The 22,475-nt window shown below is 33.0% G+C and overlaps 2 protein-coding genes across 2 annotated transcripts; one reads left to right on the top strand and one right to left on the bottom strand.

Annotated features, from left to right (window-relative positions):
• Nucleotides 1–5,773: 5,773 nt before the first annotated feature.
• On the top strand, nucleotides 5,774–6,969 carry LOC110720311 (RING-H2 finger protein ATL51-like). The gene is made up of 2 exons (XM_021899314.1): nucleotides 5,774–6,589; nucleotides 6,856–6,969. Exons 1-2 carry the CDS (start codon nucleotides 5,774–5,776, stop codon nucleotides 6,967–6,969), a joined length of 930 nt encoding a protein of 309 aa, XP_021755006.1.
• A 1,940-nt stretch (nucleotides 6,970–8,909) lies between these two features.
• LOC110720424 lies at nucleotides 8,910–22,228 on the bottom strand. The gene is made up of 20 exons (XM_021899457.1): nucleotides 22,088–22,228; nucleotides 21,894–21,953; nucleotides 20,268–20,408; nucleotides 19,941–20,013; nucleotides 19,770–19,847; nucleotides 19,618–19,677; nucleotides 19,410–19,514; nucleotides 19,078–19,188; nucleotides 18,385–18,417; nucleotides 17,523–17,621; nucleotides 16,874–16,970; nucleotides 15,843–15,952; nucleotides 15,704–15,746; nucleotides 15,467–15,558; nucleotides 14,365–14,413; nucleotides 14,206–14,276; nucleotides 13,162–13,281; nucleotides 11,822–11,910; nucleotides 10,207–10,252; nucleotides 8,910–9,213 (listed from the first exon to the last, which is right to left on the bottom strand). Exons 3-20 carry the CDS (start codon nucleotides 20,300–20,302, stop codon nucleotides 9,175–9,177), a joined length of 1,350 nt encoding a protein of 449 aa, XP_021755149.1. The 5' UTR covers nucleotides 20,303–20,408; nucleotides 21,894–21,953; nucleotides 22,088–22,228; the 3' UTR covers nucleotides 8,910–9,174.
• Between the last annotated feature and the right edge of the window lie 247 nt (nucleotides 22,229–22,475).

Below are 22,475 nucleotides of genomic sequence, written 5' to 3' on the forward strand. Positions count from 1 at the left end.
ACATTGTGAGATATTTGGATTGTTGGGCCTGACAACAATGAAGTAAAAGCTTAAGAAGGCTAAACTAAAAACTAATCAAAGACAAAGGTGGCCCACTTCCTATGACATTTCCGATGATCCAGCCCTAAGGGCCCAGATTGCTGCCCTTATTCTATTTTGTTGACAAATCAAATAAAACATATGAATAGATTTTTTTTTTTTTTTTGTACAATTTTATATGAAATTTTAAATTTTCATCTTCGTCTATAAGTAAAAGTGGGGGGGGGGGGGGGGGGGGAATATTAGGTGACTTTTTACCACAAATTGAAATGGGAAAGTCCATTGAATTAATAAGGACGGGGTAACAAGATGAAAGGTTTGTTGGAAATGATCATAAGAGGACATTTTGTATACTAGTAGTTGTAATCTTCGTAATTAGACGGGAAGTTGATTAGTTGAAGATGAAATAAATCATGTTATTAAATTCATTCTTTCATACTTCAATTTGTATATACTACGTATAACAACAAAATGTGATATGAGTAGCTTAAAAAATAAATAAAAAAAAAAAAAAAGTATCTCATTGTACTTTTTTAAAAACAAATCCAAACAATAAGATTTCTACAATTGAATTACTGCATTGTACTTCAATTATTAATATAATGATTATTATATTAAAACAATAATAATAATAATAAATAAATATATATTTTCCATGTAAAAAAAAAAAAAAAAATTGTCAATTCCTATATTTAGCCTTTAGCAAAAAAAGTCGTACAACTCCGGCGCCTTATTGTTGTTGTCTGCGGTCTAGTACAAGAAAGGTGGCAGATCGACTTGTATTAGGAGCCAATTTAACTTAGCATTTTATCAAACTTCAATTAATCAAATAATAATGCCACTTCTTTTTATATTATTTTTATTTATCGTCTCGAGATTAGATCTAATCTCCCATATTGAAATTCCAAAATTCCCAAATAATCACTTTCATGTAGCTTCTGAAATCAAAGCTATAACTAATGTACCTATAGTAATTAATTAGCATCATATTGAAGGAACGTAAAACGGTAAAAGTTTCATTTTTTTTATTGTTTGTTTTTTAAATTTTTTGCCCCCCCCCCCAAAAAAAAAAAAAAAAAAAAAAAAAAAAACAAACTAATGTCTCATGTTAAACTCATATTTATAAATTATAACCCTTTATAATAGATGGTTAGTCCATAAGATAGGGTTTATGTGTACTCGTATTATTTTTAATTTGTGAAGACTAATGTCTCATGTTAAATACAAGGTAATAATAATATTACATCACTTTTCCTATATTTCATCACAACTCAATATGAAATTTATAGAGATCAATAATAAAGAAAAAAAAAATTACAAGCAAAATTAAATTTTGAGAATGGAAATGCATTGCATGAGAATTTCTTTACATGTAATTAAATTATATTATTATAAAAAACATCATCAGTTATGTACGGCATATCAAATGTGTCTTAACGTTATTTAATTTATAACTTATGTTTATTCTTCCCTTAACAATCAGTGGTTCCTGCAGGCGCCGATACGCTGTATTGTACAGCCGTTTTGCATGAAAGAACATAATATAGAAAAGTGAAGAACATATAACTATAATGAAAAAAACATACTATTAAAATGTAATGAACATATACCCTTCAGTGAAAAAAACATATTTACACCAAAAAAAAGTGAAAATAACATATGTTCATGTTATTTGATTATCTGTATAATGTGCTTTTATTTGTGACATAATGCTCATTGCTTATTGTTAAATGTTCTTTGAATTTTGTCTCCAAATTATAGTGGATATATATAAATAATGTTCATTACATAATATTATCATGTTCTTTATTGATATTACATATGTTCTTTAGATTATAAAAAAAAAATAAAAAATAAAAAATAAAGCTGGATGTTCTTTACAAAACAGCTATATGTTCTTTATAAAACAGTTGTATGTTATTTATAAAACATATACATATACATGTTCATTCGGCGTTTTTTGTCTGTACCAAGCATGGTACATGGTACAGACGCCTGTACCTTAAAATTTTCATTCCCTTAATTGTTTGAGACTTTTCATCATTAATACAACCTTTTGGAATAATTTATAGGATTAGCAACTCATAAAAATAGTATTAGTAAACATCTAATATACTTTCATTGTATTGCATCCAACATATATAAATAGCATCCAAATGTATGTCTATTTTCTCCTTGTGATAATTGATTATGGTACGTTTTCAACCCTAGACACGCTAGTTAATGTCAGCCATAATTGGAATTTAAATTTGGATCAATTTCAATTCAAGTTTTCCTTAATCTTCTCTGAATATCTTTTTCATTCTTCCTACTATCAAAGTTGGTAAAGAGAAGGTGGCGTTCAGTTAAGGAAATGTAGATGAGAATGTTGCAATTATTAACTCCTTGAATTGATATGTCAAGTAGCATATTTAATTTCTTATTCCCGGAAGTGAGATTGAAGGAATTATTTATGTGACATCAAAACAAATAATAACTCGTTCTTGATCGACTTATGTATGGTCAAAATTTGTTAACATGATCGATTTCAAATTACGCTTGTATCAAATGGATTTTCATCGAGGTTATCAATCAATTGATTGTCACAAGTTAAATACTTAAAATCTTCATAATTAACAATTTCTATATATAGTATATACCATACATCCAAAAATTACTTGAAAAAACAAATTCAAAGTGTGTAGTTGAAATTTGTGACAGTCAACTCATATTTGAATTTATAAGTTATCTAAACCATTTTGCATTAGGATGGGTCCAGAACTCCAAACCATATTGATCGACGAGACAAGTTTTCAACTTTTAGTCCCCAGCAATTTAGTTAGGGAGAAGTAACTCGATAATCATGGTTATTATCTCGCATCTTTTACAATGTGAGACAACTCGAAAAATTTACTCCATAGTGAAAAGTATAAAAATATTTACAAATATAAATATGAAATCGAATCTTGTTTATACCATCATACTTTAAACTTTAGAAATTTGTTATGACTATGCATTACCACTTAAGCATGCCAAGAACATTAGATCAACAACTGACTGAAAAGAAGTTACTTATAACATTGTGATATGGGGCTGAAGAAACAATATCAAGATGGAAATTTTTATCTTCTTGTCATGTAGTGTGTGGAATAAAAAGTAGAGTTGAAAATCTTATTATGGAGATTCAAAGACGTAAATCACTAATTAAAGTTTAAAGTTTGAAAGAGGCACTTTAATTTAATTTATCAAACTTTGATCACCAACCCAAATACCTTCTTTTTTTTGGATTGTTATACCTTCATTCTTGAGTCATTAGATTAAATTAAATATTTTACTTTGAACATAATAGTGTGTACTTTAAATTTAAAAAATAAAAAGTGTACTTCTTCTAACTCCTTTATATAAGCTATTGTTATTCTCTAAAAATACTTTTTTTTTTTTTTTTGACTCATCCTTATTACATACTTGTACAAAATATAGGATTAATTTTGCGATAATATATATGAAGATTTAAAAGCTCATCAACATTTTTTCTGTTCTAAAATTTGAGCTATTCTAGTCGTATTTTGTTATTAATGAATTGTCAACTTTCAACTTTTTTTAAAGAAGATGACAAGTAATTAAATGTAATGGTAGATTGTTAGTCACATAAGTGTATATGAGGAGAGTTAACTAAGGTCTGTTCTCTTCAGCTTATTTTCAATTCTGTCAGTTCAGCTCTAATAAGTTCAGTTCGGTTCAATTCTTAATTTTTCTCACTCATAACATATTCAATTCAGTTTAGTACAGTTCAATTTAGCTCAGCTCAATTCAGTCAATCAGAACAAGCCCTAATTGTATACACAAATACAGGACTCCGTCTATACTAGGCACAAAAACCCCTCCTTTTATTCGCCTTTAATGGTTTAATTAGATTGACAAAGACTACTTGATTAATTTTGGTCACACAATACCAAAATGAAGGTTTAGGCTAATTGCAAACTACTTACATTTCATATTTATTTTATTTTATTTTATTTTATTTTATTTTACTGAAGGGATTGATATTTTATGCATCTATTATTGACTATTAACTTAATTAAGTGATGTCAAGTCACCCATGAAAATTAGAACATGACACAAACACGTTTGATACCAACTCTTGTTATTTTATACACTATCTGATACGTAGTATTATAGGCCAACTAAATAATTGTCCATAAAACTGATACAAACCGTTCGTCAAAACTACAAAAAGCAAAGTATACAAGAAAAGAAAAGATAAAGAAAGAAAGTAGACTCAAATAAACTCTACCCTATTATGACAATGACTGCCCTTCAAGGCTTCAAGCCATACACATCATATTCATATCCTCATACTGTCGTACATACTCAAATGTCTACGGTACACTCAACTATAAGTAATCTACTATAATATCTCCGAATACATAATGTACTTATACCGGGTTTTGTATTGTATCATTGAACATAATTTATTAATTTCAAATCCTCTAAAATTTCTCACCATAAAATGATCTACGTATGTAAATGAAGGTAGAATATGAGAGGATATAAAATTACATACAGCGGCAATGATACAATTTTATATTTCAAATCATTATCAATATCTAATTTAAATGTAACCAAATAAGTTTAATGAAGATAGTGAGCAAATCACCTTGTGACTTTTCAAAAGAAAAAGTTTGAATTTCACCATCTACTTGTGCTTGGAAAAGAGGATTTCCTTAAATTCCTTCCTACTTTGCTAGACTTGTATCGTTGTATATGTATATATATGTACATCGACTAGTTAACTTATTATAGATCCTGGTTCAATAGTGGAAAAAAAAATTAAAATATGAGAAGATGTAAAATTACATTCCAATGTAGTTTTACACCTCAAACTAACATAAATCATACACAAGAAATAAATTCCACTAATAGTGTGTTTTATTCACTTAATTATCTTAACTTATCTTATCTTGTGTAAACTGGTTTATTAAAACTTATTTTAATTGTAATTTGTACTTAGGGTCTGTTCTCATTGACTGAACTCAGCTGAACTGAACTGAATTGAGCTGAGCTGAGCTGAACTGAAATGAATATTTATTAAGAGAAGGAAATTAGGAGCTGAGCTGAACTGAACTGAACTGAGCTGAGCTGAGCTGAGCTGAGCTGAACTAAACTGAAATGAACTGAGTTTCAACGTAAGAGAACAGGCCCTTAGATAGACTTTATTATAACTTATTTTTTTTTCTAAACTTAGGGCTTAATCTCTTCAGCTTATTTTCAGTTTAGCTCCAATAAGTTCAGTTCAGTTCTTAATTCCTTCTCTCATAAAATATTCAATTCAGTTTAATTCAGCTCCAATAAGTTCAATTCAGCTTACCTCAGCTCAGTTTAGTTCAATCAATCAGATCAGACCCTTATTACACCTAAAATGAGTAAAAAAAAAAAAGTTAAAACGAATAAACTATATGATATTGTATAAACACCCTTAGGTTACCAACATATACATACACTTATAAAAGTTATAATGAATGATACACTCATGTGCTCATACACATACCACTCCATCCCCAATTCTCCACTAATCAACATCATAATTAATCAAAAGAATATAATACACAAAAAAAAATTCATCCCCCTTTTCCCCATTTCTACTTTCCCTTTTCCTTCTCTCTCTTCTCTCCCCCACCCAACTTCCCTCCAAAATACACCCACCACCATTTCCAATGAACTAAACTCCCTTCAAACCTTCATCATTACCCCATCAATGGCTTCCCCCATCTCAATTGGAGCTCCCCAACCATGGCCCTCAACCTCCAAAACCTACAATTTCTGCTCTCAAGGTTGCTCCTTCAACTGCCCCCAATTATGCATCTTCCCCCCACCTCCTCCCCTCCTCCTCAACCCCAACATCATCTCCTCCGACGACTCCGACGATTCCTCATCCTCTCGCATCTCCCCTTTAATGGCCGCTCTCATCGCCGTCCTCGCCGCCGCCTTCCTCCTCCTCTTTTACTTCACCGTCATCTCCAAGCTCTGCCGTCGCTCTCGCAACCGTCGCAGAATCAACCGATTCCTCGACTCCGAAACCTCCGACCCTCTCTCAAGAGTGGACTCGCTGATTCACGACCCGACCCGACCCAACTCCTCCGCCTCTGGTCTCGACGATGCGTTTATCCGTCAGATCACGGTGTTCAAGTATCGGAGAGAGGATAACTTAGTTGATGGCACTGAATGCGCTGTTTGTCTAACTGAGTTCAATGAGAATGAGAATCTTCGGTTGATGCCTAATTGTGAGCATGCCTTTCATTTGCCTTGTATTGATACTTGGCTTAAGACTCACTCTAATTGTCCGCTCTGTCGGTCTACAATGAACCTAGGTCCACCCCTTCGATCCTCCTCGGGTTCGGTTCCTCCTCCTCCCAACCCCAACCCCAACCCCAGCTCCAACACCAGCACGGGTGGTGTTAACGGGGCTGGGGTTGCCGCGTTGCGGGTTGAGAGGAGGAGTAACGACGCCGTTTTGATGATCCGGGAGTTGGAAGGGAGGGTTCAAGTTTTGGAGACTACGCAAGGTGATGAGGTAGATACAAAATTAGAAATTAATGATGATATTATTACTATTAATAATAATACAGGTAATAATAATGATAATTCAAGATGAATACAGTTACCACGAAAAAAGGTAGATTTTGATTTTGATTTTTTTTTTTTTTTTTTTTTTTGTATATTGATATGATTATTATTATTATTGCCTTATTGGTGATTAGATTTATGAACTCATATCATAAACTTATGAGTTGAGTTAAATATAGAGTTTGTTTGTTGTAAATTTTGCTACAAATGAAGGCGAATTTGAAGGATTTGTTCTTGAATCTTCATCTTGAATATCAATGTGACTATTGCTATATGTTTATGATTTTACATTTTGAATTTGTGATTGCTGATTATATTCGGGTTTAGTCCAATTGACACGTTGCTAGTTCGAATTACACTATAAGGTGACTAGTGACTCTAAACAAAGGTGATATTCTAGTCTTTATAGTTAGCATTGTGATTGTGAAATGGAAGCATCTAAATTATGAGAGTTGGTTGGATTATTATTGATATTAATTAGAAAATAATGTAAATGGGGGTGAGATTTAATGATTGGAATGCTTAAATTACTGCTTAAAAAGTCAAAATAAGTCACATGGATAGTTGGGGAGGTTGTTGCAAAATAATTTTTCATAGATGATGATACTTACATACATTTGTCCATAGTTTAATGGTGTTTACTTCCTTTTGTTTTGGGGTGAACTTCAAGTCTAGAACCATTTGTAAGCTTCTTTTTCTCTTTTCTTTATTAAAGAAAGAATTAGGTGCTCTTACTTTATCATTTACTTTTGTTTGTACTGAGAATCCATTAGTTGATCTTAATTTCATACTATAAAACTTGCACAATAATGTCTCGCAACCAGCCGCGACCTAGCTGTGAGAGCGGCACTCTACCAACTGAGCTATATCCCTCCGAACCTAGTGGAGCTAGTTAAATGCTCGGTTCTTGAGGCTCTAGCGTGAAGTAGGATGAAGGAGGTTACATTTGTCACTTATGTGATGATAGGAATACAAGTATTGTTCTTGTTAGAGTTAGACCCTAGATCTTTGATTGTCTTAATATCCATAATCTAGCTAGATGTAAGAAATGCACTTTCAAAAAAGAAATACAATAAGAGTATTGTATTTTTACCTTTCAAGAAGTTTTAGAAACGAGCACAGAATCAACTTGACTCTCAACATGTTGCTAGCCATAGGCATTAACGAAAAATAGTAAGTTTTATTTCACTCTGATAAGTTGTACCAAAGATTCTATAGAAATATTGTCGTATGTGAATGCTAACTAATAAAATCGAAAAAAAAAGTCTCAAGTGTCGTAAAAGTAGTGATGAAGCCCTATGATCGAACAGAAACCGACTTCCCAACTTGTAAATTGCATTGACAAATGACAATAACGAGAACAATGAAAACCAAAATAACCCTCCATTGTAAATCTACTTGTAAATTTGTAATATGTAGGGTTAAATTCCCACTAATATCGATCAAGTTTTGATGTTACTGAAATTTGTGTACATTCTTTACGAAGAAGATATAATTCGTACACCGACATGAATTGTTTTTGCTGCTGAAATCCGACATATTTTCAGTGCACAGGACACAGAAAGAGAAATGCACGTGCAATACAAAATTGGCTGAAAATAATAAAATGGAGCATATAAGGTTAATTCGTGACTGAATATGGAATTTGGTTGGTGAGCAACTGAGCACTAGGCAGGAATTTTAGACTTGGGTGTGAAATTTTGGTTTCAAGAATCTTGTTTGTTTGATAATAGATGAATTTATATTGTTTACTACTTGTTTGTTTGATAATAGACGAATACAAAAATGCATTATCATGTAAGAAATTACATAAACATATCAATCAATCAATATACGGAGTATATACTACCTCCGTTACAAGTTATGTGCAATGATTTGACATAAAGCAGAGAGGGAAAATGTCTAATCGTTGCACATAATTTGTAATGGAGGAAGTATATATTAAAACTCAATGGCAAGGATTGTAATCTTGCCACGTGTTGCCATGTCACTCATTATTAATAATTATACATCAATGTTTTTTCATAAAAATTTAACATTTATTAGTATTAATATTTAAACCCATAACCTCATATTCATTAAATTTAACTTTAACTAACCACCGCTCCAATGACATCTTATGATGATAAAATTGTATTAAAAACAATGAACCGGGGCATCGCCCGGGCCAAAAACTAGTTAATATATTATAACTAAAATCATAGGAAAGATTGAAAGAATTATAAAAATTTAAATTTTAACCCCATTGGAAAAATGACGATATAAGATATCAAAATTAAGCATCGCTTTCTAATATGTACGGGATAGTATAAATGTGGTTTTAATGATACAGAACATTAATCTACAAATGTAAATTCAATATGATTATTCCTTTTTTTTTTCTCTACAATAATTGGACAAACATAGTAAAGAATAAATGCAAAATTTTGACTTGAGTTACATAAAAATACAAGCATTCACATGAAATACCAATTTTTGATGCACAAACTGCTGTAATTGGCTCTTGATTTGTATATTTTTAAATTTTGTGACTTATAATGGTCCTTTCCCTTTTCTTCGATCATCACGAGCCTACATTAGTATAAATAATTTTAGAAAATATAGAATAAATAATTTTAGAAAATATAGAATCATATACGGCGAAAACTATGTTGAAATTAATTTAAATATATACTACTTCAAAATTAAAAATTACTGGTACACAAATCTAAAAGCTGCAAGCTAGTACATTTGGAAGTTTATTTTTAAGAAAAGCAAGCAAGCCAGCAAATCCTAGTGATCTGTCATTATTCACATAATCTTTCTATCCTAATATTTAATTTTGTTAGTTATACTAATTAATTTATATTATTAAAGTGATAGAGAAGTAGTAATCATGGTTTGAAAAGTGATTTAGTGAGTTATTTCCAGCAACAGATAAGAAAAGGAAAAGCTACTTTCTGTCTATATTCTGTCCTATTCTTTATACAGAACAATCACACAGGATGACAGGAGTCAGTATAGAAGTTCACTAGCACATTTCCAATATAGCTTTTCCTATAGGGTATTTAGGACAGCATAGTCAAGTACGTATGTGAAAACTCGACATTTCGACATGGGTACAGGTTCGTTATAGTCACTTGACAATTCATTTTGGATTAGGATTCTCCAAGGCTCTAATAAAGTGACTAATCTGTACTGGCGGAACCTAAGTAGTCAGCACTGAAATTACTATGTTGGGAAACCAACCTCATAAACTAACATTCTCCAGGTCCCTAACATTCTCATAAACTAACCTCATAAACGACACTACTAATTTGTGTTTACTGGAGTATACTGAAAAGAAAAGAAAAAAATAATAATATTAATTTAGGCTTTACAGAATTATGAAGGGGAAAGCTTGCTAGTGATTTAGAGAATAAATTTCTCCTGAATTTCCTCAAGTTTCAATAATAATTTTAGGTACATCAAAGCTATGTGAAGATAACAAAGCAGCAAACATAAACAAAACACCGAATTAGCAGTGCAGCAAATTGACACATCAATTCTACATCATCCTCGTAAATGAAAGAAAAAAAAGATTACCTTGTTCTGGAACATTCTTATAGTCAACACAAGAGTGTCACGCATTCTGTAGGAAATCAGAAATTTATAAATGAAATCAGACTGTAAATTTTTTAGGAAATCACACATTCTTATACAAGTAACTTCTGTTTCGCAGTAAAACGCATACTGCTTAACGAGATGTTTCAGACTATGTAAAACTTTTAGGAAGGAAAGAGAGAAGCAGAGGACATTCTGCACCTCAGTTGTGAACTCTATAATCACAAGTTCATGATTTTTATAAAAGCAATTACTCCCTCTCCCTGGAATCAAGAGCCTCGTGACTAACATATTATGATAGGAATTTGGAGCACGTTATCATTAGTAATGATTTATAATTGGATTTCCTAACTTGTCATTACTTTGAGAAATAGGTAGAAATAACAAGCATCAAATTAAGATTAACAGAGATAGCTAGTATGATAAGATTCCCACCCAGTTGACATGTTGTCTCAATTCGCCATTTTGGTCCACTATGGCTTTAAAGACAAAATCTTATTATGAGGAACAAACATTAAAACCAAATTAATGGCATGCAAATTGCAAATAAGATACTCAGATATTATGACATTAATCTATCTATATCTATATTTATATTTATATCTATATCTATATCTATATTTATATCTATATCTATATCTATATCTATATCTATACTTAGTATTTAAAAACACAAACCATAATTTTTCATATGACACATGTCATCACAAGTCACTCACTACCACATATGACACATGTCACCCCTTTTAATCTTTTTGTTTAAGTCTTTATACATTCTATAACTTGCAAATTCAATTAAGAAAATGAAGTGTTTCATTTCCATCATAATAAAATAAAGTTGAACCAATTAATATACATCACATAAACATATGAATTGAATTATATTAAAATTGTCTTTTCAACTAATAGACTTAAAATATAACTTAAACCAATATGTCATTTCATATCCTATAATCTTCATGTATATATATGTAACTAAATTTCTTTATCTTTTTCCCCATTTCTACCCTCATTCTTTTTTTCCTTTTAAGTTTTAGCAATGAAACAATTACTTCGTATTTCATATCAAAAGTTTCAACTATTGAAAAACATACCTACATATGAAATAACCTAAATATGAACCCGTGCATCGAACGGGCCAAAAGGCTAGTTATTATCAAAACTCCAAGACAAGGAGTATTATATCGCCATGTGTCGTTTTTCTTATGTTATTCCGCCACATCATATTTGAAACATGCCACGTAATCAGACTTAGTAATGTGTTTGTCTTCATGAAAAACTCTTCATAACCTCCAAATATTAATGTTACTTTAATTGAATAACTCTTCATATGTCTAATAACCACCCTTTTTTAATTTCCCTTGGAATGTAATTTCTTAATAATGGCACAATAATATAATTTGTAAGAAATTAATTATTACTTATTAAAAAAAAAACACTAAAGCTCTTAATGACCGTGACAAACAAGGCTAATATATGGTTCCAAAAAAAAAAAAAGCTAAAATATAGTTTAATTAAAATAATAAATTTATAATGACCCGGGGCATCGCCCGGGCTAATAACTAGTTAAGAAAATCAAACTGCAAGAATTTATTACCTAATATCATTGTATGTGCTTAAAGGGTGTGAAGTTACATCTGAACATGTTAGAACAAACTGTGTTGACAATCCACCAGGAATCTTGATCTGCAGGGGCAACAACAGTGAAGTTATACATAGAGTTACATATAAGAACAAAGACAAACCCATAAGAACCATAACTTATTGCAGCAAGGTAGTCAGAATATATAGGTACTGGTAAGTTAAAAAATTTTAGGATACAGTAACATCACAAGTCAAGGTAGGAATTTCAGCTTCAATTAGCTCATGAATCCAGGAGGCTATAACGCTGCAAAAGATGTGAATTTGGAAAAGTCCTTGAAGGAGCATGAAGATTTCTGGAAGAAAATATGAACTGATTAGTCATCCTATGGTACTGTAATTTCTTTCGGAGAGTTGCTCATGACGTAATGGGAGTTGGCTATGGTACTGGTCTAATGGATACTAATTGTTCAAGATGTAAGCAACATGAAACTTTGGACAAATGCTACTTTAATGTGAATACTGAAAGACAGCCCAATAAACTCGTAATACAGCTAAATGGGCCAAAGAGATCTTTACCAAGGTGGAGCTTGTTTAACTTGAGACTTTGAGAGGTACAGTTCAGAAAAGTAATGCCTGGAATTTAGGAAACAAACATGGTGACGTTCACCTCAATGCTTGAAAGGGCTATGGCCTATGGATTACTAAAGGAAAACATAACTGAGCACTGAAAGGCTAAGGTAAAATAAGTCATAAAACCAAATAATGAACATCAATATTCTGGCCAGTTAAAATCACTTTTGGCATGGCATGCAAGACTTTTGGTAATGATTTGTGTTCATACCTCACGCAAGAAATGACTCAAAGGTACAGCATAAACATTCTCAAGAGCAGGAAGTTGTGGAGGCTGCTCTTGAGTGAGTAGCTTAGGGAAGAATGAGTGTTGTTAGAGAGTTAGACTCAAAGGAAGGTACAGCTGAGATAGTTTCTTTCGTAAATCATTTATTGTATAAACGCAATCTAAATCCCTATCTCAATAAATAAAGAATGAAAAATCAACAGAGTGCTAGAGCCCCCAGACTACGGATATGTTCTGTCCTAAATTTGTGCGGGTCTCAAGAGAGAACAGCAAGGGGCAATAAAATTAAAATGTTGCAGCTATAATTCACAAGTTGGACACAGCCACACAGATAAATGCAAAAATTGGTAATAAGTTATATACAATGACTGGATTGCAGATACACAGCTTTTAGTTTGACGTGAACCACAAGCTCATCTGCCTATCTAGCCTTGTAAACAACAGGAGTTCCCTTTTCTTAGGAGGAGGTCTATGAAAAACGCACTCATCCAACATACCGATAAGTTATCTGAGAATTCATCAGCAATTTGAAGAGCTCCTGTTTTATTGATCTTCACTTGAAAGCCTGAGCGCCGTAAAATAAAAGTTGCTGGTTCCCAGTGATTAAATGAATCCAACTGCTTGACAAGCAATACAAAAATATGTATCACTTCACAGTCTATAAGCCTTATAAATGTTACTCTGTATAATACAACATGAATTGGTATGATATGATTTAGAAGGCATAGACAATGTATTTAAAGTAATTTCGTTTCCTTTATTGTACACATTGGGTATATTAATATATTAAAATGGCTAAATCACCTCAGATCCTATTTAAAAGCAACCCAAATAGAAGCCACCCCTTACCTAAATGGTCACTTGAATAAATTACCTCATGTCCAATAAAACTTAACCAACCCTGATTTTTCAAAATTTTCTCTACTGTAGTTATTTGGTTTTCCAGCAAGAATAATCAATCTCTACATAGAGGAATAATAAGAATGCTCTGCACAGAAGCCTTTATTTAAAATAAGAAGAAAAAGAAAAATGGAATTTAAATCACTCGTGTCTTCCAAATTTCACCAATGCAACGGAAAAAGTGAAACAAGAATTTTACAGGGACTTTCATATGAGTATTTTCCTTCCCTTCCAATACTTATGTATAGTTTCAATCCAAACAAGGAAGAGTTATATAATTTTATCAGCAATTATAAAGCCTGAGAAATCAACCCTCAATTCAGGTCAGCTATCCCTAGGAACCAAGATATCTAACATTTCATTCTCTTTCCCCTTGTTTAAAGCTTTAAGGTGGCTGGCAATCTAGTCTAAAGTCAATATCTCATAAAATGGATTATGCAAAGATCTTAAAACAAGAGGCAATGTTCTTGGGTCGTGAAAAGAGAATTAAGGTGAAAGATAGTCATTTTCTGGTATGAATTTTCCTTTCACTTACTTATTTCGAAGTTAAGGTAGTTAACTGTCACCAATGATTGTTTGAATGATGTCAACTTTGATCAGAAGCATGCAAAGAAAATAAATACTGTCACTAGTAAACTTACCAGAACTAATACACCGAAATCGGCTTGGCCTTTATTAATATACGAGTCAATCTCTGCCTGCATATCTGGGTCTAGTGAAGGAAAAAAATATTCAAGAACTGACCAACAATGCTTATAAGGAACTAGATAAACAAAGAGATTTAGTGAAAATAGACATACCACATGTTATCTTATTCTGGTCATTGGCAAAGCGTCTTACTAATTCACCCTGATTATTGTAACAAAAGAGATTAGCTACATTTCCGATTTGTCAAACATGTGATTTCAAAAAAAGTATTACATTGGTATCTTTTATTTATTTTGGCACATAGGGGCTTAGGGAGCCCTGAATGAGCACTGATGTTGATGGGATTCTTGGGTAACAACCACCCCCAAGACTTTAACTAAGTTGGCTTCACCATATTGGTTTCATGTTTTACGGTTTTACCCAATAAAGGAAAGTTGATATATACCAATGAAAAACAATGTAGAATAATATCATCCCTCTGGTCTAAATTATGAGTCGCGTTGGCAATCTATTTTGACCCAAATGCAGGTCATTCTATAATATCAATGACATAATGTAAAAAATATAGGCTAGCACTACCGGTCATTTATCAAATTAATCATTTAAAATTCCAATACTTCATATTATATGCCACTTCATAAGACAAATAAAGCTTTTAACAAATTCAACCAATTTCATGATGTGTAAAAATTTCTAAGAACTACTTAAAACTCTGGATCAGTGTAAGTAGCAAAGTGCTCTCAATCAAGTGTAAGACATCAAATTGAAATAATATTAAGGTCCAAAACATCATCTGGGTCAGATATTCTAATTTATCAGGTGGAAAGGTAAGATCAATGACACATACAATGGGATATTGGCCATGCAAATTAACTTCTTGAATGCGCATAAAATATAAGAGTAATTTTCAAATGGAAGACAACCATAGTATTTGCATTGCATCGCATCACTTATCTTTTCTTTAGTTGAAAGCTACATGCCATTAACTCAGAGCAACTACTGCGGATATAAACCTCTATAGATGAAAAATCTTATAGTTTTGCAAATGATTAATTCTCATTTAATCAGACACATACAATGACAATCAGAATAACGTATGCAGGCAACCCACATGAATTCTGTCTTACATCCTGATCATACCTACAGCCCTACTCGGTTAAGGATTGTTTTGCTTCAACTTTCAAGAACATTTTTACTTCAACTGAGAGTTATATGCAGTAGAAAACTCATCAAATTGATAACTCAAGAGATTACCTGACGACCATTCTCATCCATTGGGATGCACTCAACAGCAATACACTTGTCAACATCATCAGCTGTAACTACATACTCTGGATTGGTAGCACCTGAATAATGGACATAGGTTGATCAAACTGCAGCATAAACTGTCACATGACAAAACATATTGATGTAATCTACCTGCACAGGATTATATAATCATGAGTCCAGCTTGAGGCAAATAGCATAGAAGTATGGATGCACACCATTTACCTTCAATGTAGTGTCTAGTTCCATCTTGGAGATGACGAACCCACTGTTATTCGAACGAGAGAAAAGATAAAAACTTGATCAATACTGAAAGAAGTAATAATATCCAACATGGTAATAGGAAGAACTTGTTCTATTTTACCTGAAACATGCAAAGTGAAGTGCCTCGTACAGGATAGCCACACCCAAGAAGCTTGGCTCCCAATTTAGCTTCACCAATTATTTGGAAACCTTCTATTCCAGGACCCTCATCTAAAGAAAATTAGTGTGAAAATTTACAAATAGTCAGACTCATTGCGTAAATCCATGAAGTTAGGAAAATTAACACGGACATCTTTCATCAATTTATAGCACACAAGTGAGCAAGTGTGTGACCCATTATTCCAGCACCATATCGTTTTTTATAAAAAGATTTTTTTTGATAAAAATGATACTAAGAAGCAGAAAGGATAATGGATTCTAAAAATAAAATGGATCAGTCAGAGATATCGCGCTTTTCCAACAATGGAAGGATTTTGGGGGGTGGGGGGAATCAAAATGGGGAAAAGAGAAGAGAATAATAAAGAAAAAATTACTTCAACCAAGAAAGACAAATACGGTGACTAGAGATTGCCAGCCAATGACTTGTAAAAAACCTTAAAGCCTACTTTAGTTTCTAAACATTATATATTGAAACACATGATACATCCTCTTTTACCATACCTAATAAGAGCCAATAGTGAAAACAGATTCAACACATACGAAGTACCATTATTGGTTATTCTGCAAAGACTATAAGTTGAACAATCAGAAAATCGGTCAATCAAAGAAGTCAAAGGTCACACTGCATATATACCCAGACCTCCTAAGACACCCCCTTGGCAATATCCATTTTGGCTGGTATGCAGTCATCACCATTATTATTTTATCAATATGCTATAACAAGGAATTGGGGTTAACGTCCCGTCCACATTTATTGATTGATTTGATTTTAACAGAAAAGGTATACTTCAGCACCAACACATGGTTTTATAATCACAATGAGTAGCAACTAAGTTGCTATAACCAAGTTGCTATTTTACACATTAAGCACAAAAAATAAAACTCACTTGTTAAGGAAGAAGCAAAGAGCAAAATTATTTTGGTAAGGGCTTTCTAATTATGTATCTATTAAAGAATGGAAATGCATCTCACCATAGATTAGCGAGTGCCCAGTCTGCTCATCAGGCCACGCCCTATTGGTTGCTGGTAAATATTCTTCAGCTCGACTTGATAGAGATGATTCTTCTTTCTACGTGAACAAATAAGGAAATATTAAAATTGAATTGGAAAATTACATTTGAAACAATCAAGATGCATATCTCAGCAACATTGTGGTGAGAAAAATACTAAATGAGCCCACAGGCCCCAAAAGGAAAGCCTTTATCACTTTGGTAACAATTATAATATTTTTGTTAGCTAGTCATAACTTAAACCTAAATGGTATGAGCAGGATATTGCAAACTCCCTCACCTAGGAAAATGTTCACAAGTTCCCCTAGGCAAGGTAGATTACTAGAGACATATGCCAACCAAATCATTGGCATCAGCCTCCAGGCCATGAACCACTATTTCACGGGATCAAGAGTCACAGAGGCTACATAATAGGCTCCAATAAGGACCGCATACTACAAAACCAATTGTTACTAATATCTAGATAGAAAATTGAGGCAAACCCAAATGCTCCCATAAAGAGGTCTACTTAATACCAAAAGGAGAAGGCCTTGTTACAACAGTCCATCCTTTATAAGTTAGTCAGAAAATCACCATACAATGCAGCACACACCTGTGAGTAAGAACATTACCATTTGTTGGTAAGGAGACCCAACATGTAAATTGCTAGGTTGAGAACCGATCTCATAATATGGGTCCTGAGTGAGATTCCTCAATTCCCTTGTTTTTCCCTACAACAATAAGAGAAATTTGTTTTAAGCTTTAGTCCCTGTTATAAATAGTCAAAAAGCTAATATTGTGAACATAATTGACGGAAACTGAATTCTGAAAATTTCCCCTGATAATTTGCCAAACAGTAATAAAAATTAGCAGGAAAAATAATAAAATATTTTTAATTGGGCATGCTCTTGGAGTATGAAGAATTAAGTCGGGAAAAAAAATCATGGCTGGGGGTTAATATGATATGAAAAGAAGAGGAAAAGGCAACATCTTATTCTTATTCTTATTCAACAAGGCGGTAGGGGGTAAGCGCTTTTTTTGGCCTGGGCGAGGCGATTTTGATTAGGCGCACCCAAGGCGCACATGAGGCGCACCTGAAGCAAAATTCTGCCAATTTTTTTATGAGGCGCGCCTTAGGCGCACCAAGGCGCTGCATATCCCTTGTCGCCTCAGCGCGCCTTGAGCTTTTTTATACATTGACCCCATTCATGGTGCCTTTGCTCTACCTACATGATATCAGCTTTGTTTGCCAATTACTAAGTATATTATATCCTCAAACCATATTGGAATATTTTTTTTCTCCATAAAAAGCACCTCTACAGAAACACACATGAAAATGCAGCCATGTCTGCATAACTATATTTAAACAAGACATCAGATCTTGAACATAATTTTGGAACTTGAAAAAATATTATATTTTTTACATAACAAGGAAAGCTAAACAGAGAATACAGAATAAAAAGAAGCATCAGTGATGCCCAATGAAAGGCTTACCTGTAGTTTCTGGTGCAGTTGATCATACAAGTGCTGCAATTTCATTTCCCAAACAAAAGAAGCAGAAAAAGAACAGGGTCAACAACACAATCAGAGCCTCAGACTTAAACAAATTTAAAACAAACCAAAGTGAATACAAAATCAGATATTAGCAACTAATCTCTCATCAGGTAATCAGACAGAATCTGAGCTCATTTCAGATGATCAGAAACAAGAATCTTGACGTAAAGGATGTTGGCTGTTGGATAGACGGTTAGAGAAATATGTCTTTTACCAAAACTGGAGGAATTTATTTTTTCTAGGAGGAAGGGCCTTTGATAACCTGACAAGAAACTACCAATTTTTTTCACAACCTTGCAACTTTCCAGAGGTAGGGGGAGATCTGCTGAAAAGGCATTAGTTTTGAGTAAGTGAAGCATTGAACTGAGAAGGAAACTACAAATAATATTTCAATTCAATACAAAAACATCGTCATTTAAATTTCCTTCCATAGTTTCCTATCTCCTCGTGTTTAAAATCTGCAGTAACTTTAAGCTCCAATCAACCTAACATTGCCGGCTTAGTAGGACTGAAGGTTTTAAGACCAAGTTATCACCACAGCATATAAAACAAATAATAAGCAAAACTCTTACACCAGCATCAATAGATAAAAAGACAATACTGCCCTTTTTTACAACTATCCAATATCCATACCTTGAGATTCATGCAAATAGAAGAAGCATTTGTGACGCTTGGCCGTGTGCCAAATTCAGCCAATAATCCAAGCAAAGATGTCATGAAATAATATCTCTGCTCTTCTGCATCCTAAACGAGGAATTTTTTTTTAAAAAAAATTGGCAAAGAGGACAAAGCACTTGTTTCTAGAGTTAATTTAGCCTATCTTATTCCTCACAATTGTCTGGTACAAGTATTATCACTTAATTATACCATGGGGTTACTTCATGAATATCTATCTTTTAGAGGGTGGAGGAGGAATCAGTTGGGTAAGTAAAGTTGATAAACTAGGAGGGAAAGACTCTCTTTACCTTTAAATCATTGGTTAGTCTTACATTCTCATCAAGGTCAGCTTTTCTGACAGCCAACTCATTTAAGGCTGCAGTTATCGATTCTTTTTGCTTCTCATCCATGGCCTATCATATCAGGTATTGGATGAGCAATCACCATCATTCAAAGCAAAGCAATTTCACAAATACAAGAAAATGACAGGGAATAAGAGTTTTCTAGATAACGAACCATACGCAGGTCTGAAAACTTTCGCTCCAAAGCATACTTCTCATTGAGCATCTGCATCTCCTGTCATTTAAAGGAGATACAAGCTCATTCCCATGTAAAAGAGAAGCACCAGAAAACAACAAATTATCGAGTAACCATATTCTTAGCACTACCTTAATATAGGCTTGAGTAATTTTTTCCCTAAGAGAAAAGATCTCATGTTCTTGTGTCCTGGATTGCCCAAAAAGTTCCTGCTCGTTGATTTTAAGAAGTGGATTCTATTAGATAAGACAAACATAGATGGAAAGAATTACATACATAAGTAAAGCTACAAGCAACCAAACCTTTTGTTCCTCGGAAGTTTTAAGACTTCCATCTCCTTTCAAATCCCTTGAAGCAGAATTTCCAATGTCATGCCTAGGAAACAAAGAGTATTTATACAAGAGGAGCAAAGACCAAAACACCACAACAACAAGCCTTAGTCCCAAAATGAAATGGGGTAAGCTATAATGAATTGTCATAAGAAATCATCCGCAAAAAAATGGAGCAAAGAAAGGAAAGTGATAAAATGAAAGTGGAAAAAAAAAAACCGAGAAAAAATACTGAGCAAAAGCTACTGTATAACATGGATGTAAAAATACTAACAGGTTGGATAGGTCTAAAATGAATACCTGATTGAATTTGTTGTTCGATTATCAGTAGACATCACACTGGACTTCCCCCAATTCTCAAGCAAGCAACATCCAAATGCTAGAGAGTAGATTATTATTGGTGGTAAGGTACATGCTGCATAATTTCTGTCTGGTCACAATCTATTGCCATACACACAACTCACAGTGAGAAAGGCCCAATCAACATTATTTATCCATAAAAGACCAGCAAAACAGAAGTGAATGAGCTACAAGGAATCATATAATCAGTCCCCAGAACAGCCTACATGATGAAATTGATTTCTATTAGCAGTTTTGAGTGTCTTCTGGGATAGTTATAGCAGCCCATATAGATTTACAATCTGTCACTTTAACCACTTGGCCACCCATTACTTGTAAGAATCTGTTTCTTTGTGCCTCATCCTCCCACCCCAACCCAGCCAACCCTTATTCCCATTAATAGAGGAAACTAAAGTCCGGAGAAGAAACGATTAAGTTCCTACTGAAAGATCAAAATAAAAATTTTGGAGATATTTCCTTAAAATACATTACTAGCAGAAACAACACCAATAATTCAGATATATAGCTAGGGTTTAATTTTTGTCATTGCATTGTATTTGAAATCTCAAATAGCTAGGGTCATACACTAATCTAGTATCAATGCAGTAAACATGTGTATTAAAAAGAAGGATAATCCATCTGTGATTTAACACGAAATAACAGTCACCTTTCCAAGTTCTAAATGATTCATCCAGATGGAATGCATAGTTACCAATTCATTCCGTTTTAATCACTCATTGAAAAAACTGTCTCTTTTTCAAAACCTTTGTATCTATGTATTACTGGGGCCCTTGTATATGTCACACGTGTGAATAATATTCAATGAATTGTTTATAAGGAAGATCACTTTTATAAGAATTGTCCAAAACAGAACCAAGAACCTTAAAGTTAGGAGGCTCCATGTACAACCAAACATATCCAAGTGATACATTCCAAAAACACCAATCCATCACTCTTTTGCATCAAAAAAAATAAAGAAAAAGAAAAATAACATATAGTTTTGGATTACAAAGTGTCACTCAGATGTCATTAATTTCTTTAACATTACTTATCTTACATACCTAACTCGTGTTGCACGTTATTGATGACACTTTATACGGAGTAGAAAATAGATCAACTACAAGAAAGCATCACTGACAACAAGATTATAATTCCTTAATGACCAAATTTCCTAACTTAGAGAGAATGCCATTCATCAATTGCTACCAACATCCAAGAGCACAATAAATGGCATTCTAAAGACCTAAAAACTGAAATACGTCAGAATTTAAGTACGTAGTATTTTTTTTTCCTCATTGCAACAAAACTTCAGAAATCAATACAGAACTATCTGATTAAATCTTCACATTCGAAATCCGAACCACTTCATCAGTTTCCTATTTTATGGTGGAGTTCTAATCAAATAATCTCTCCACAAACCAATCCCAAATCGGATTTTGACCAAATTTCCCAACAAACCCACATCCATTTACATTAAATAAAGCCCAAAAAAATATCAAACTTTCCACTGAAAAATGAACAATAGAATCACAAACTCCAATATCTATACAAAAAAAATTACACAAAAATAAAGGGTTTAATCTTTACCTCAATTCAATCTTCCAATAATATATAGAACCTCAAAGGAAGCAATTTTATACTGTTTATCTGTAATTACAACCAATGTATTAAAGAAGATTAAGAGTTAAAAAATATTCAAACAAATTAAGGAGATATAAACCCAGAAATCAAAAAATTGAAATCGATGAAATGGGGAGTTTCAAGTTTGTGAGTTAGAAAACCTGAATTTGTAATACGGAGTAGAGGAGCGGGTTGAAACCGTTGAATGCTGCTGATCTTTGCTGACTGCTGACTCTCAACACTCAGTTTATCGTTGTTCCAATTGTCAGAGGAGGAGTAGACCAATACTACAAATAGACCAAAGAAATATATACCAAGTATATCTGAAGTAGAAAACAAAAGGTGTACTGTATTGTACATATTTGTACAATACTACAATTGTACCCAAATGACCCTCGCATGAACTCATGAAGTGCCCTTGCACACCTGCCTCACTTTTTTTTCCGAAAAAATTTTTACAATAAAAAAGGTTCGTCTTGTTTCAAGATAACAGTATATATAGTTAAAGTTATTAAAAAAAAAAAAGTTAGTTAATGGAAGGGTTGATTT

The sequence above is a fragment of the Chenopodium quinoa genome, unplaced genomic scaffold (genome assembly GCF_001683475.1).
Source record: "Chenopodium quinoa cultivar QQ74 unplaced genomic scaffold, ASM168347v1, whole genome shotgun sequence".
NCBI classification, from domain to species: domain Eukaryota; kingdom Viridiplantae; phylum Streptophyta; class Magnoliopsida; order Caryophyllales; family Amaranthaceae; genus Chenopodium; species Chenopodium quinoa.

Bases quoted from the DNA above. Each gene is read 5' to 3' on its own strand.
- LOC110720311 (XM_021899314.1), top strand. From the start codon at position 5,774: ATGGCTTCCCCCATCTCAATTGGAGCTCCCCAACCATGGCCCTCAACC. The intron at 6,590-6,855 runs GTAGATACAAAA...CTACAAATGAAG, and splicing joins AGACTACGCAAGGTGATGAG to GCGAATTTGAAGGATTTGTT.
- LOC110720424 (XM_021899457.1), bottom strand. From the start codon at position 20,302: ATGTCTACTGATAATCGAACAACAAATTCAATCAG. The intron at 19,189-19,409 runs GTAAAGAGAGTC...TTCCTCGTTTAG, and splicing joins GACTAACCAATGATTTAAAG to GATGCAGAAGAGCAGAGATA. The intron at 11,911-13,161 runs GTATGTTGGATG...TTGCCCCTGCAG, and splicing joins AATTCTCAGATAACTTATCG to ATCAAGATTCCTGGTGGATT.